The 17,317-nt window shown below is 35.3% G+C and overlaps 2 protein-coding genes across 3 annotated transcripts; both read right to left on the reverse strand.

The window, feature by feature from the left end:
- Positions 1-1,479: 1,479 nt before the first annotated feature.
- LOC133674797 (autophagy-related protein 18b) lies at positions 1,480-7,002 on the reverse strand. Its single transcript, XM_062096047.1, has 12 exons — positions 6,576-7,002; positions 6,413-6,486; positions 6,242-6,315; positions 6,052-6,161; positions 5,873-5,964; positions 5,422-5,534; positions 4,931-5,050; positions 4,202-4,347; positions 3,301-3,414; positions 2,763-2,828; positions 1,994-2,115; positions 1,480-1,894 (listed from the first exon to the last, which is right to left on the reverse strand). Exons 1-12 carry the CDS (start codon positions 6,650-6,652, stop codon positions 1,866-1,868), a joined length of 1,137 nt encoding a protein of 378 aa, XP_061952031.1. The 5' UTR covers positions 6,653-7,002; the 3' UTR covers positions 1,480-1,865.
- A 3,277-nt stretch (positions 7,003-10,279) lies between these two features.
- Positions 10,280-15,491, reverse strand: LOC133674072 (probable LRR receptor-like serine/threonine-protein kinase At4g30520). Of its 2 annotated transcripts, none has more exons than XM_062095041.1 (11): positions 14,859-15,491; positions 14,620-14,752; positions 14,433-14,504; positions 13,880-14,023; positions 13,526-13,597; positions 13,295-13,354; positions 13,092-13,192; positions 12,876-13,007; positions 12,437-12,805; positions 11,311-11,690; positions 10,280-10,884 (listed from the first exon to the last, which is right to left on the reverse strand). In XM_062095041.1, exons 1-11 carry the CDS (start codon positions 14,941-14,943, stop codon positions 10,495-10,497), a joined length of 1,938 nt encoding a protein of 645 aa, XP_061951025.1. In that variant the 5' UTR covers positions 14,944-15,491; the 3' UTR covers positions 10,280-10,494. The 2 variants fall into 2 exon arrangements, with proteins under 2 accessions (XP_061951025.1, XP_061951026.1); XM_062095042.1 differs by having other exon boundaries at positions 12,437-12,781; positions 14,859-15,489.
- Between the last annotated feature and the right edge of the window lie 1,826 nt (positions 15,492-17,317).

A 17,317-nucleotide genomic window follows, 5' to 3' on the forward strand; every position in this document is an offset into this window, starting at 1 on the left:
GTAGACCTCTTGTCTAAATCATCAAGTTCTAATTTTGTGGAATTTCTTGTCGATGTTTGAGTAGAAGTCTTGGAAGAACCTAGTATTGGTAAAGATGATCGGATAACTATTTCTATCAATATAACAGATGATTAGAGGATCCCTATTAGAAACTATGTGCAAATAGGAGAGCTACCCTCAAATAGAAATGAAGTCATTTGTCTGATAGGATGAGCATCGAGATATTGTATAATTCACAACGTCTTATACAGAGATCTACCTCGACCTCATTACTAAAATGTTTGTCCCTACATGAGAACTCCTATATTTTACAAGAAATGCATGAAGACATATGTGATCTACATACAGGCTTCAAGGCTCTTGGAGCTTAAGCAACACATGTAGCTCTAACAGAGATAACCACCAACAAAGTGTATTTTTTTTTTGCAAGCATATCATATATTGCTTTTGGGCTCCGTATAGTTTTGATAATTGATAATGGAATGTGATTTAACAATCACAAGATGAGAAAACATTTTCAGAAGCTTCATATAGATCATTGTTTCATCTTAGTATTACATCTTAGATAAATGGTTAAACTAATGAATTTAAAAAAATAGAAGCAAAATTGTTGAATAAAATGTTATAAGTTTACATAACCACTTAAAAAATATCAACTAGTGAAACACTATTTCTTTTTATATAGGAAACAAAAATCATGATCCCTGCTGAATCGAATATCAAGCCATCGAATTATTCTTTATGCCTCAAAAGGGTTAGATTGGCTTCAGAGGGGTGCATACTCATTTATTAAGGGAGAATTTGGACTTAAACTTATTTATTAAGCAGATAAAATTTCAACATCAACCTATAAATAGGAAAACAGCAACAACCGGAGCTAAATAAATAGGAAAAGAGGCAAAATTATAAAGGAAAAAAAAACACGAAAAAAATTGAGGTCTTTTAAGAAAATCGATCCCAAAGGGCAGACCTAACCACCAGCGCAGGAATCCAAAATTTATCAGGGAAGAAAGGCAACAGCAGATCAAAAAGGAAAAATAGCATGAATATATATATATAAACAAGAACCCACTAATTAACACCCAAGAAACCGAAAAACCAATCCATTTCAATAACAAAATGGAGACAGAGAGAAAAGGAAAGAAACCAGTTCTTGAAGGGTCCTGGCAAGAACAAGGTCAGCATCAACTTGACTGAGATTAGTGAATGGAGTTCCAAACCAACACCCCCCCCCCCCCCCCGCCCGTTCTCCGTTAGAACTCAAATTTGGTTTCTCTACATGTTCTTGTTGTTCATTGTGGGGTTTTTTTTCTGGTCTCCTGAACCCAAATTCGTGCTGTTTTCAAGGTTTGATTTAACAACCTCGTCCCAATTTTGTTAATTTTGGGCAGAAATGCATGCTTGCTAGTTGCTTGTATATTTTTAAGGTGAGATTTATGGAGAACAATTTCCATTAATTTAATTGAGGAGATCACTTCGTTCACTTGAAAGTTTAATCTAATTGAAGATAATTACCATCAATCAAACATTCAAATCTCATGGAATTCATCGCAGTTACAACAAGTTTGAGTTAATCATCCCTCCACTGTAGCTCTGGAAGTCCGTAAATTGAAGTGTTGATCGCTGGAAAATGTGCAAAATAATGCAGAACATGCATCTATTACTTAGATTATCTCTCTACTTTACATATCTAAACAAATCAACTGTACAAAATGAGGTAACTGTAGAAATTTGCTTTGCTATATCAAAATCTGGTTTATTTACGTGTATGCTCCGAAGAATCACAGATCTCGGTCATCAAGAACAGTTTCTTCAAGTTCCTTGAACAGTTCTGTTATGCTACCAACGGTGCTATCAGAGCATCATCATACGAGCTGAAAATGTTGCTCTTCACCTAAGAATAGTAAAGATCTAGTAAATTACCAGAAATACAAGTGCGGTAAAAAAGAAAGAGATGTAGTCCAGAAATTATTTCATGAGCTTTCAAAATTACCTGATATCACTGCCAAGAGATTAAATTCACTCTCCAAGCTCCATTTAGATTCATTTTGAGTGTTAACATCTACAGTGTACTCTAAAAAATGCCCATTAAAGGTTATTACTGATAGCGTGGCCCTAAAAAGAGTTCAAAAACAAGAAGACAACAAGCCAATGAAAACGCATCCGGGACAAATTAATATAAATGACAATAGTATAAATATATGTACATGAATAATGAATAAATTGCAAAAGGGAAATCATCCAAGCTCATTTTTTATGCTACTGAAATAGGAATGTGTGATTAACAAATGATATAATGAAGCTCATTGATGAAATTGAGACTAGAAAATATTTTTGGCATACAAGGATGCCAATTGAAAAAACAGAAATTGATTTCTCTGAAGAAGAGATGCAGTAGGCGGAGATCTGATGTGTCCAGTTGTTTTACCAAAAACTAAATCAAGGTAGACAGAAGCTATCCAGTTTCTAGAAGCTGAAAATAGAGAGGGTGAAAGGAAGAGGAAATGGGTAATAAACAACCCCAAAGCGGCACTGCCACCCCCCAACTCCAGAAGACTTTCTTTATTTATAAGTGTATATTGTTGTATATAAAATCCCCCAATGTTCTGGATACTAGTAATATTTTGCCCCTGCCCCCTAAGAAAGACAAGTTTGAAGCTCTGCCAGTGGGATACAAAGAAAGGAAAATAAAAACATGGAGGAATGGAAACTGATGAGATGAGATAGAAACAAAAAAGCCTGCCATAATACAGAGAACTTACCTAGAAGCTACAGATTCAGATAAACTTGTGTCAGCAATCTTGTCTACCTTGCGCACGACCACATTGCTGCATTATGTCACCTTATTAGTAAATCAATGAGCTTAAAGAAAATAAAAAATGTGAGCCGGCACTTCATATCGAATATGAACTGTAAACTAAAATACATCTACACCCTGAAGATGCTCGCTCAGACCACACATGCACATCTTTTTTGGGGTTAGAAGAAAAAAAGCACACAGCGCAGATTTTCTTGTTTAGAACCAGGAACAAAAAACATTTTTTCTATTGATTATGCATACTCTCCATTCTTTTGGTATTAAAAAAGAAACAGAAAAAAGAAAACAAAGCAAATCCATCCTGTAGATGGTAGAATTGAAGTCATAATTAAAAGAATTAGGTTAACCTATGAAGTTCTGTCACACAATCTTTCCATTCCAACAGAAGTTCAATTGAAATGCCAAGAGTAGGCCTCACAATAGGTCGCCAGAGATCCTTTAAATTAGAACTCAGTCAGGATTTAATTTACAAACTATTTCACCTTTTAACTCCAGCAGGAACAGCATTATGAAGCACACGGTGATGAGCTGGATCGAATGCATCATTTACAGAATCAGGTAATAATGATCCAAGAAAACTGCTTGATCTTCTGCCTCTGTTGGGCATAAAAAATTAAGCAAGAAAGATCAGATGACTTCGCAAATACTTAATAAAATCAAACACATTTGACACGTTATGTAGTAGAGCTTTGTAAGGCCTCTCATCTGCAAAAATATTGTCAGTGCTGATCTTATCAATTACTAACATCCAAAGAGAAACAGGATCCATATCAGGTATGAATAAAACCCCATGATAGTATTAGCAAAAAATACAAAGTGATACCCTTTTAGTGGGGGGCAAAATTGTCCTTCTGGAAGAAACTAATGCAATTTCAGCTTGGAAAGTGCACGAGAAGGGACATGCAATAGTTTTGGAGAAATCAGAGGCAGCCTTTCTAACATTATGAAGCACATGGTAAAACCTTGGACCCGTCATGTGCTGCATTCATGTGTTCTTAAAATGAAATCATAGAAAGAGCAGGATCAATACAAATCAACAGGACAAAATACTGTTGGATTTGAAAACCTAACCAAAAACACATGATTTTATAAGAGGAAAAAACAATAAAGAACAATAAACAAGCAAATGTCATTTATGTGAAACATGCATAGAGTGAAGGAGAAAATAACTGACATGTACAGATTAGAAGAATGTATTATACCAGTGATTTTATAACATTATGGTAACCATGGGGCAATGCTGCATTCCATAAAGAGGTCAATGAACAGCAGCTATGTGACTTTATTATTGAAAGCATCAACAAGAATAGATGTTTTGCAACAAAATATCATTCCTCAGCTAAATCAACATATCCAAACTACGTAGTTCATGTAGTTTCTCACCTCTGATTTATGGCAAGACCCAGTGAGAAGACATGAATGGAACCTGAACTACTCAGGGCTACAAGAATTTCTGGAAGTTGCGTTGATGGTCCAAATGACAAGGAAAATATTGTTGATGGGTATGTCCCCCTTCGAAAACTATATGACTGCTCAAGAATCCATTAACAGAGAAATGCTATAAGATCCATTGGAATCTACTCTTTAATGAGTTAAAAAAAAGGTGGAAATACAAAAAATGGATGGCTGCGCATTATAAATAATGAAAGGGACAATATGGCTATCACACTGATTATCAACACCCGCTCCACACCGAAAAGCAGTTGAAGTAACAGTAACAATAACAATAATAATTATCAGAATGGTATTTGTTTCATTAATTAATCCCTCTAGACAATTAGCACTTGTTTTTGGCTTGTGAGTATTGCTAAGCTCTGCAGAAGTTGCAAATCTCTAAATACACCTCATTTGTAAGCACATATAATTTGGGTTTCATAATTCCTATTTCATCCACAGTTTCTCATTTCTTTGTATTCATTGATAGTCAGTTAGAACCATGTAAATGGTCATGCAGGGAAATTTGCCAGATAATTTTTATAGCAAAGACAGAAGGCAGTAGGTCCACTCTCCCATTTGCCCGTGCTGCACAGATGGAAACTGTGTTTGTTATCTTGCTGACAAGTCCAGACTTCCATAAGTTCATCATCAAATAAATGGTGTATTGTTGCTCACCTTGGTTGCTTCTGATACCAGATGAACTCTGATTATGGTCCCCTGCTCAGATGCTGTTGCAATGTACATCCCATTGAAAGACATGACAATTGCAGCCAATGGCGAACGGTGAGCATCTATCTGTCATTGAATTCAATAAATATATAAGTGAACCTGAGGATGCATACGAGTGAGCAAGAAAAAGATTCTTTCTTATCCAATCACCATAAAGGAAAGCGAAAAGTATGAGATTCTGCTGGGTAGTGGGTTAGAATAATGTTAGTGAAATGAGATGAAGAACCCCCCCCCCCCCTCCTTCAGAAATTCATACCAAAGCTGGTATCTAAGATTCCTTCTTCTTTTTCCTTGTAATGAACTTGTATCCAAGATTTCAACTTCTTTTTTGGGAGCGGGAGCATTAAAGAGAGAAGAAACAAGAATTCCTAGAAGATATGAAATTTTTAATCACATGTTATGCTTATCAATCAATTTTAAAAGATTTTTTCCACAACCTCGCAATGTGAATGAAGCTCCATGACATTGTACACCAAAACAGATCCTTTGGTCGTGCTAGAAGGAAGAGCCAAGAAGCAGCCATCCAAACTAGGAGAGAATGCACAAAGTCCTGTGGAAAAGATAAACAAATGACAAGGCAATTAATGGCAAATACGATTTGATTAATTAGTCTTTCTCTCATCCTCGTAGAACTATATAAACTCAGCACTCATCACTTGTGTTTTCTTTTACAAGCACAGAATGGCATGACAAGAAATACAATAACCCATCTCTAGAATGTGCAAGATCATGCAATTAGCCACAACAAACCTTTGACTCAAAACTGTTTGAATTCATTCTGCAAGAACTTCTGTTTAAACATCAATTTAGTAATGAAACATAGATAGCTATAAAAGCAGCCGTGAAAGCTACCTCGAAAACCCGCATAACGAGGATCTTCTGTCTCACCTTTTACATTAGGAACTGTATCGATGGCATCCAATATTGCCAGCGTATTTGAATCATAGATATAAGTCTTTTCTTGCAAAACAACAACAAGCCTGCAATGATCAACAGCAACAGAATAATTCTTCCATCAAATCCAATTAAGGACAAATTTGAAAAAGATAAAAGAGTGAGTGTTCTGCCTCTTTTTATTCAATCGGACGGCGAGGACTGAAGTTAAGAAATTCAATTCGCGAAGAGCAGTTCCTGTTGTAGTATTGAACAAACAGAGTCGCCGGGGAGATAGAGATGGCTGTTTCAGGGGGGGAAAAAACAAAATTAATGCTTTAGAGAGTAGTAAACTAACAAAAAGAAAAGGAAATAAGGAAGCACCTGTTCACCGCCGCCAACAATGGCAAGGAGGCTTGAACTATATAGCATTTCCACAACAACAAAAGCTCCAGAAGCTAACAAAAAATAATAAATACAGTATTATTCAAGAAATATTCGCTTTCATTTATAAAAAAACGAAGAGGAAAAGAAAAGGAAAAATGGGTAGCTTGCCTCGTTCATAACAGAGACGTCCCGTATTAGAATCGAAGATCTTGAAACCATCTCTGGTGCTTATCGCAAAGCCACTGCGAAGACTCAATAGAAAAGAAAAGGAAGTGTTATATAAAAAGAAAAGAAAAGGGAAGGTGTATGAAGAATAAAAAATGTTGATTACCTGTTGTCTTGATTAAAAGAAGCGCAGAGGATTTGTGAGGAGGAGGAGGAGGAGGAGGACTGACTACCGCTACTCATTACTGAATTGATTGATTACAGTTGGCTTGGCTGTGCTTCAAAGATGTTTTAACGGGTGCTGGGTTCTTTAATTCTTTATATATTTTATTTCGTGAGAAAGAACTCTCTCTTCTCTTGCTCATACATACATATATGTACATGTGTTCTTGGATTATAATGATACAGAAAACAGAAGGAATTGTGAAGAGAGATGATGACAACTTTGGAGTTGGAGTTGGAATAGAGGAGTACAATACAAGGCAAGTCAAGTTGAAGTTGTTGCGGCTGCGGCTGCCGCTGCGGCTTCTTGGTTGGGTCCAATCATCCATTCCTACGGTGCTTCATCTCCACCGTCCATGCTGTTGGGATTATTTTAAGATCGACAACCGTTTATTCCTTCTAAAGACTTACAAGTGCTAATTATTGTTTTAAGATGTAGTAGGTATTTTTTAAAATATTTTTTATTTTATTATATATTAAAAATATATATTTTTATTTTTTAAAATAATTTTTAATTTCAGCATATTAAAATTATCTAAAAATATTTTTAAAAAATTAATTTTAAATAAAAAAACAAAACAAGGAACTACAAGCCTTTTGGTCTTTTAGTATGGTTTTATCATTAATTTCATGATCATAAGGAGTAGTTTGGTCCTTTTAAGTTAATTAATTAATTTAAAATTTTAAAAAAAGTATTGGCGTGGATTGTACATGCATCGACGCATAGGAGGTGTCCATACTCTTTGAGCAACATTTGTGATACCTCTCAATGACCAAACCCGTGTTTTCACCGTGTCGTTGTTTCTTTTTTCTCTCGGTGAGCTGAGGTGCGACGGTTTGTCACCAACAAGTTTTTTTTATTTTCTCTCTCCTCCCTTAAAAAACACATCTTGGTCCTTTTTATTTTTGGTATTTCTATATCAATCCTTATTTTTTTTTTATTTCTAAATTTTATTTCTTAACCTTTTTATACAAATTTTATTTGTTTTCGATTTAATCTTTCAAATTTTATATGGAGGATATAAAAGAGTAATAAAAAGAGAACAAACAAAGCTTCTATTTTCGTTCCCATAGACGATGCCTTTGATGAAGCCAGAACAAATTCACTGGATCTAGGCTTTCTTCATGGATAATAACAAGTTGGATGGTGGGTGTTACTTGCAGAAGAATCCTTTGATGTTGAAGTCAGTATAAGTTTTTTACAAGTAGATATCATGTAAGAAAAGGGGAAAAGGAGATTTATATATTTTTCTTCTATGTTGAAAAATGAGAAAAAAAATCCTTCTATCCACCTCTAAACTTGGGAATAAATAGCTTATTTTTATGAAAAAAAATCTAGAGCTACTTACTTAATAAGGTGTTAATTCTATTGCTTAGCTTACCTCGTAAGAGGATAGCTAGCCTATGTCACTTATAATAAGTGGCAATTCTTATTGAAATGTAGACAGAGTTATAAGGTGCATGACTTGACATTGTAGCCTAGACAAATAAAAGATGTGTGATAAAAATAAAAGAAAAGAGAGAAAAAAAAGAGAAAAGATGGTGGGTCGGTGAAGGCTGAGTCATATGAGATTTGGTTAGGCCTCGACCCAATCAAGCTTATGAGCCTCGATTAGGCCTCAATGTTTCCTCCATGAACTAGTGACGCGTGCATTAAAAAAAACTTTGGTTTAGCACTGATGACCATTTCTTTTTTCTCTCTTTATTACTTGGTTTTTACGCCTTGCGTTGTAATTTCTCAAATTAACCCCTCAACTAATTCTCTTTCCTTTCAATTAGTCCTAGTTCTTTCTATTTTTTTTTTAAGTGATTTATGAGGTTTGGATTTTGTTTTGATTTCATCCTCATTTATTTTTTTCTTTGTCAAATGTGGTCTTTATTTTTTTAATTGTTGATTATGTAATATGAATCCATTTCTAAAATTGATTTTTTTTTGCGATTTCACCATTCATTATTTTTTTTTCCTATTAGATTTTATTTTCATTCTTTTGATTGTTATTTTTTTTTTCTTTCACCATTTTTTTAGATTAGTTTTTTTTTATCCAATTTCTCCTTTCAACATTAAATTGGTTTAGATATGAGCTTCTTGGTTAGCTTGTGTCTAAGATTTTACGGGTTGTAAGTTTGGAAAATTAACCCAACTTTAGGAAGTTTGTTTGTGATTGCTTTGGTTTTATTTTATCATTTTTTAAAATTTAATTTTATCTTTCAACATTTAATTAATTGGAGATTGAGCTCTATTTTTTTATCAGCTTTCTACGTCCTTTGTTTTATCTTTTGTTTTTTTTATTGGGTTATCTCAGCGTTTTTTATTTGTTATTCTTTGTTAAATTTATTTTTGTAAAAACAAAATTTATTCTTTAATTAAATAGAATGAATTTATTGAATATAAGTGGATGCTCACTTCATTATGTTTTGCCCGATTTGCTTTTCTGAGGCATTGCTCGAATGGCCCATGTTGCTTCTTTCGATGGTTGTGCAACCCCTTGCAACGGGGTTTGAACCATCTCAGCAAACTCTTTTGATGATGGCTGATATTCACAGTAGAGTGACGATGAGTCTCCAATATCTTTCTTTTATTCTCATTATAAATATAATATTGATGACTTTTTTTTATTAATTGTTGCTAAATGTTGTTTTTACTATGCATCTTTTATTATTATCTATATTTTAAATAAGATTACCTGATTTTATTGGATCTAGTCATGTTAATAATGTGAATATCAAGTTTTTCTTGTTTCTTTAAAAACACTAGTATATTTTTTTAACGTTAAAAACAATTGACAAGCACACGATGCAGGACGGGAGATCGATCTATTTCATACTGTTCATCATCCAAATGCATTCTGTTGTTAACAAAATCTCACAAACCACCAGTTCACCGCATGTTCCTTTTTTCCCCAAGCAACATGAAGGGGCAAGGAAAAACAAACCCCAACTGAGTTCTTCTTTGGATCATGAATTGGGATGGGCCTTATTGCTTGGGGTCGGAAATTTCATCTCAAATCAAAGCCGAAAGTCTTGAAAACACCGAAAAGTCTCTTAATGTCAAACATCCAGCAATGCTATATTATTTTCTAGGCCTAAATGAATCAACTGTTGGTGCAAATCCAAACATTTGGAAGTCAATATCTTCGTTACCTCGGCCTCACCAAACTTTTCGTCGCTTGCAATTGCACAAATTACAAGACCAATCTTGTTGAAACATTTCTTATGAGAGGAAGCATGTTCTTGACTATACGTAAGAAAGCAAGGGTGAAAAGGAAAAGATAGGTTGTAATTGCCTGGGTGGAGAGCAAGATAAAAGGAGTTGACAGGACTGAAAGACCCAAAAAAGATAGAACACGGAGCACCAAAGAGCCGCGTGACCCTGCAAAAGCTACCAAAGAAAACGACCGTTAACAGCTCATACTTTGACATTTAACAATACCTCACTTGCACAGTTTCATCAGCTCAAAGACACTGTATAAGGAAATAATCTCCTAGTCAAAACCATCAATATCATCCATGCTTGCACAGTCGCCCTTGGATGCGGCAGGGTTTGTGACGATGCTTTCACTTATCAACACTGTATAAATAAACCCCATTGTGCACATTCGCAAGCCAACCTTTCTTTCTTTCGTAAATACTATTGGACCGCGACCCATATAAAGAGATTCTTTCAGTTCGGTTAGAAATGAAAAAGGATATGTACATTACATTTCCAAGAAGCTAAAAACACTCAAAAAAGACAGTTAACACAGAGAGAGTAAACCTATATATTTCTTGAACAAAAGACAGCTTCTAGTTGTAAAGAATTACTTATAGAATAAAAAATCATTTTCCTGTTTGTTCAAATTTCGCTTTTCTTAATTCTTTCCTGTTTATCTTGGACCAGAGAGTTCCATTGCATAGGAATCCAAAGAGTGCTCATCATCGTCCTCATCCATTGTAGTTCCAAACATGCTGCTGGAACGATTAGGACCACTTTCATCATGTTTTGAAGCAGAGGTAGTGCTTTTGTTATTGTTGTTAGGATGGGAGAGGCTCATTGTGGGATTACAATGACTGTGTGCTGCAACCCATTTCTCGGCGAGACCATCACCTTCAAGCATCCGGACCACATCAGACATTTTGGGACGGTGAGCTGGGAGGAATTGAGTGCATAGAAGCGCCACTTGTAACATCTCGCCCACCTCAATGCGACAGAAGTTGCTCCCCAGCTCTTTGTCCACCAACTCTTCCATTTTCTTTTCTTGCTGTACCTTCTTCACCTGTCACCATTGCCATACACGTTTTTTTACCAACTGTTGTTATTTGTGAATATGAATTTGAAATCTCCTAACTCAGTTGCAAGTTGCAACAATGTAAAGCATAAAGAGCCTGAAAACAAACAAAACAAATCATGTTCACAGATATTGGCATGCAGGGCCCAACAGCATGAAATGTCCCACACGGATAGGGACTAATCCTATGCAATTATCCACACAAACACATCAATGATATGTCCTTTTCAAATGCTTTACGGCAATTGGGAAGTGCTATATGCGGTCTAGAATCCCATTGAAGCTATTTGGATTTAAGCAAAATCTAGAAACTAACTATAATCGGCATGATCATGGCTGATGGTACACGCAATGAAAGTAATGAGCCATCTGTTGAAGCAGTTCAAGATTATAGTAGCAGCAGATGAGACTTACCCATTCAAGCATAGCTCCTTTTTGATTAACAGTTTTTCCAAATTCAAGAGCTCTCATTCCAGTAATAAGCTCTATCAAGAGAATGCCAAATCCAAAAACATCGGTTTTCTCAGATGACTGGCCAGTGGATAGGTACTCTGGTGCAATGTGCCCAACAGTGCCACGGACAGCAGTAGTGACATGGGAATCAGCATGGTCTAAAAGTTTGGCAAGGCCAAAATCACCAACCACAGCCTCACAGAATTCGTCAAGGAGCACATTAGCAGCCTTTACATCCCTATGAATTATCTTAGGGTTGCATTGCTCGTGTAGATACAGAAGACCCCTGGCAGTTCCTATTGCTATCCTCTTCCTAGTGTTCCAGTCCAGTGCAGGTTTCACTGTTTGATGAATTGATTATCTCAGGAACATTCCAAGTGGCCCAACATAAATCACAGCAGTTCTAGTAATAGATTGTGAAAGAAAAACAGATTCTAATTAGGTAACCATGCATTCAAAACCCACACCCTGCCACCTTTAGTCCCTTGAATGACAGTGGGGCCAGGGAGAGTTCCCCTCAGGATCTCCTAAAGATCGACCAAATTCAGATTTGAAAGTAAAGAAAGACATAGACAATTTGTGCTTTAGAGAAATAAACATCAAGACAATTTAGAAAAAAATGGGAGCATGAAATCTTAAGTTCTCTAGTATTGCCATTGTTGAATTAAATGTTTCGAGGAATTCAGTTCACTTTCTCACGTTTAACCAAAAAAAAATAGCAAAACTTCATTTCAGTCTCAAACTGAGCACAAATACAACATGGATAAAAATACATAACAATAATAAACTATACATTCACCATGAAATTGGCGAAGAGAAAAAAGGTCAAGACCAAACAGAGAAAAAGAAAATAAATTGACCAGAACTAAGAACAAATCTAACATGTTCTAAAGTTGTGCCATGATGAAGTTAGAAACAAGGGCACCAATTAAGACCTCTGAAAAGACCAGAAATAGTTAGAAACATAATATAGGAAACATGCAGTACCTCAATAATCACAAAGCAAAAGGATTTATATTGCCAGAAATATTGTTGTCCACAGAGTAGTATTGTGCATAAAAGTTGCATAAGGTAACCAAGTGCTAACCTCTAAGCCTTGAAGCCACGCTGCCATTTGACATGTAAGGATAAACCAAAAGCCTCTCATTATGAGAGGCACAATATCCAATCAACCGCAGTAAATTGCGGTGAACTGCAAGGCTGATCATCTCTAGTTCCATTCGAAACTGTGATTCCCCAGCAGTTCCAGTCAAATCCTTTAGCCGTTTCACAGCCATCATGGTCCCATCTCCTAGCTTTCCCTTGTACACATTGCCAAAACCTCCAGCACCAAGAATGTTCTTTGAGCAGAAGTTGTCAGTAGCAATTTGAAGCTCTCTGAAAGTGAAGTTCCGGAGATTTCCTAGGCTAATTAGCTCCTCTTCTTGATTGTCTACAACAAAATTCCATGACCCATCTGAGCGTTTTTCAGGCTCATGCTGTCATTGAATAAAATTTAGATAAAATAGGATGTTACTTATACTAACCACTAATGTTAAGTATCATTTGGCCTTTTTGTTTCCCCCGGAGCCAAAGGATTCCAAGTGCTAGGAGGAAGAGAGATACAAGACTGAGACTAACCCCAAGTGCAATTGCTAATTTTTTGGGCTTATGCTTACCTACGCAAAGAGAACAGACATATTACAATTTGACTGAAAGAGATTAGCCAAGAGGTAGACATGAGAGGGACATAGAGATTTCACCAGGTGATGAACTAAGAGATAAGGAAAGAGGACCAACATTGGCTGATCCAGAGCACCCTTCAGTAGAGCCGCTTCCACAAATCAACGAATTACCCGCAACACTGCATTAACCAACAATGGAACACAAAAATAAAATAATATTTGATAAAGCATTGACCAAGTACACAATAATTGAAAAACAGGGCGTTGTAGATAAACCATACTTGAATGTTCTTGCAGGGGACTTGGGCACATATCCACTGAGATTGTTATAAGACAGGTCCCTGAAATACCAGTGTAATGATAAAAAAAAAAAAAAAAAACCTAACGCGAGTTGCTGAGCAAAAACATTATGACATCAAAAGGTTACCAGCATGCTTCATGCTGTGTTCGTTTTCCAAGGCACTCAAACATAAAATACAAACAAGAACTGAGAAAAAGAAAACTACACTCACAAGAAAGCAAGCTGTGGGATTTTGGCCAAAGACACAGGAAAAGGCCCAAACAAGCTGTTGTTGTTTAGCCTCCTACTCTCGTATTACATAACAAAAAATATCACAATAGTTAATCACAACGATATCAAAATAAAGCAAATAAAACCATTTAGTTTGGTTGCTAATTGTGAATATTTAATGAAGATCAAAATAATCTGCCAATTTGCGTGCACCTTTTATAAAACAAGAAGAAAAAAAGAATAGAAACCATGAAACAAGGCATGCAATTCTGTTGGCGTTTTGTTTTCTTTTCCTTTACTCCACCTTCTTGGAAACCAAACAGATTATGAAGAATAAAATTAGCAAACAACTTACAGGTATTGGAGACTATTTAATTGGCCAAGAGACTCTGGTACCACACCAGAGAACCTGTTGTTAGAGAGATCCAAAGTCTGAAGTTTGGAGAGAGTGCCAAGCTCTGGCGGAATTTGACCAGAGATGTTATTGTTTTGCAACAACCTTCACATCCACACCAATAAGTTGAAACACAAAAAATAAAGTATCAATCATAAGGAGACAAATGGGATTGTAATGTCCTATTCACGAATTTTCTTTTCACACTTGAACAGATAAACAAAGATACTCCGCTCTGTTTTGTTGCAGATACAGAGTTTTGAATCATGAAATCCCACTTTAATATTAGAGTTTTGCCAAAAGACATCTGCTTAGACGTAGAAAATCAAACTGGAAAGAAAATTCAGAACCCAGAAATTCTTTTTACTCTTTCACCTTCCTTTCCTTAATTACAGCAAGAAACAAGAAAAACCGAAAACTCAAAAGAGAAACTAGAAGTGGGTTTATCAAAATGTGAACTATAAAAAAAGCTGAAAGAAAGAGAAACTAATGAAAAGAAGCTTAAAGTTCTTACACTTGGCGAAGATTAGTGAGATTTCCTATGGTTCCGGACAGAGAACCAGAGAGAGACTGGCTTGGAGCCCCCCTACAAAGCAAAACCAAGAAATGAACTTTATTTCAAGTTCTATGAAACAAAGTCTCTTAACATTAAATAAAGCCAGCAACAACTTAAGAAGAAGGAGAAAAACTTGGAAACTCACAAGCCAATAACAAGATTTTCAGGAGAGCAAGTGATCATAGCCCAGCTACAAGGATCAACAGAATCCTCATCCCAGTTGCTTAACACTCCATGTGGATCATGTAAAGCTTCTCTTATACTTATCAAAGCTTCCACTGTAAAAAACAAAACAAAAAAGCCAACAACTTTAAAATATTAAAATCCACAAAAACGTATGTACATGTAGAAAATAGACGTTTAATGGGTTGTAGCTCTTGTTACCTTCATGGTTTCTAGGTTCATATGAAAGAGACAGTTTAGCTAAAAAGAGAGAGAAGAAAGAGAGATGCAACAGCTTGAAAGCCATAACTAGTTAGCCAATAATTCTAGTCATGAACATGTCTAACAAAGAGAACCTAAAATTGTGAGTGAGGCAAATGTAAGTTATGAAACAATATACTACTGCTGCTGCTATATTTTTGTCTCTTCTTTTTTTTACTTTCCTCTCTTTTTTGTCACCATCTTTTAACAAACAACACCATCCTTTACTTTTCTCTCTCCATGAGTAGTATCTTTTCTTGTTGCTTTTGGTCTTGTAGGAGGGAGAGAGAGGGTTACAAGTAGAGGGAAGGAACCAGGTGTGAGGTGGGGTGATACAGGTTGTCAGCCTGAGAGTGCAGAAACTGAGAGGGAGGGGATGGTATGGTACTGTAAAAAAGATTGGCTTATCTCTGTCTTTTCATTTTTTACTTGTTACACCCAAGACATGGAGGAGGTATAGTCCCAGAGAATCAAAAACCAGTTGCGATGCCACTCATGAACCCTTAAAAGTAAAACAATAATTTTGAAGAACATTTGTTTTCTTTTAGTGAGTAGAAGTCATTTGCTACTTTTGATGGTCTGCTGGACTGCTACGCTGTTAGATGTGTACCTATTGATATTTGCATTGCCATCATTATGGCTCTTTGTAAAGGAAATGTTCTTAAATCTTAATTTTTATTTCTTTACAATTCCATTGAAATTATTGTGCATTGGGATGATACAGGGAAGTGAAGATAAAGCATTAAAGCTGAGCATTTTAATGTGAGTGGAATGGATACCTAAAGTGTATTTGGTTTAAGAAAATAATAAATTTATAACTTTTTTAGTATTTTTATAACTTTCATGTTAATATTAAAAAATAAATAAATAAATATTTTAATATATTTTTAAATAAAAATCACTTTCTCTTTCCCTGCAAAACCTAACACGCACTCAACTCAATGTTATTTACATCAAATTAAGTGGGTGTTTTAATTTGAGTAGACAGTTTGTGTTTTCTTTCAAATCATGCAATTAAGCCTAACAATGGCGAAAACGTCATTTGCTGTAGAATTAATAGTAACTTGGAAAATGGTGTCGGGCACTAGAACTGTCCTAGGATGGTCATTTTAGGTCAGCCTGGCGCAAGTGGTGCTGGTAGTGGTGGATATTTTCTGCATATTTTCTGCATGAGTTGCAATTATCAATAACAAGACATGAGACTGAGGCATTGAGGGATTACGTGTGATGAAATTCAAGCACTTTGTATTTGTTTTCTTTCACTCACAGCCATGGATGGAATGGACCCTTAGCAAGACGTGCATACATTTTTCGATCAGTATTGGAGCAAAATCCACCCATCCCCAGAAAGAAGCAAAAGAACAGCACTGAAACAGAAAAGACGAAAAGGAAAACAGAAAAACACGAGTGAAGAAGCTTTTATTCCAAAATCCAAACCAAACCCATTAAACTATACACTAAATTTTATAGAAATGTGTGTAATAAGAACATCTTGGATATGAATATATAAAGGTGATCATACTATATATATATATATAATAAGAAGTAAAATAATAATACAGGGAGAAGGAGAAAGCTCAAGATCAAATCTTCGTTGGAGGGCGCTTATTCTTCCATGCGAGCTGAGGGTGGATTGATTCCTCCCGCGATGGGCTGGTATTGTTTTTCAGTGCAATTCGCCCAAAAAGTGCTAAAGCTTGAGAGTGGGAAAAGGGCAAAGGTGACGCCCGTGCCTTACCTTGGCCCCACAATTGGTAGCCTTCTTACCAACCATGCGTAGCTTGCGTTGTGTGTAATTTTGGATATGTCCGAGGCTAAATTTGTAAATTTCAGTTATAACCACTTTTTAAAATCAATTGGTCACAATGCTATTTTTTTTGGGGCGTGTTTATATGAAATATATGCTAAATGATGCATATTATAAGAAAAATAATGTTTGCAGTCTGTTCTTTCGGTTCTCATAATAATAATAATAATAATAATAATAATGCTTTTACAAAAAGTTTTTTATTTCTTAGTGGCATTAATATTATTTGTCTTTTAATTAGGTGATCTGTATCTTGTTTTTAGATACAGATCATTGTTCTGAGATTTATTAGGAAAAAATCAGTTTTTTAACCTTTCAGATGCACAGTATACTATCTAAAAAAATAAATATTTTAAAAAATTACATGAGGCAATTCAATCTCTTTATATTTTAAAGGTATAATATAAAAATTATATTATCCTTGCAAACACAAATTATTAAACTTATATTAAAGATGTTTTTTGTATTTTCATATTGTTTTTATTTAATAAAATTCTTTTTTTATTGTATTTTTTTTTCAATTTTTCCCTTAATATATTTGGTAATTTGAAATTTTACTTCATTATTTTTTAGGGCTTGCTTTCTATGGGATTAGACTCTAGCTCATGACTAG

This window comes from Populus nigra, chromosome 15, assembly GCF_951802175.1.
Source record: "Populus nigra chromosome 15, ddPopNigr1.1, whole genome shotgun sequence".
Taxonomy (NCBI): domain Eukaryota; kingdom Viridiplantae; phylum Streptophyta; class Magnoliopsida; order Malpighiales; family Salicaceae; genus Populus; species Populus nigra.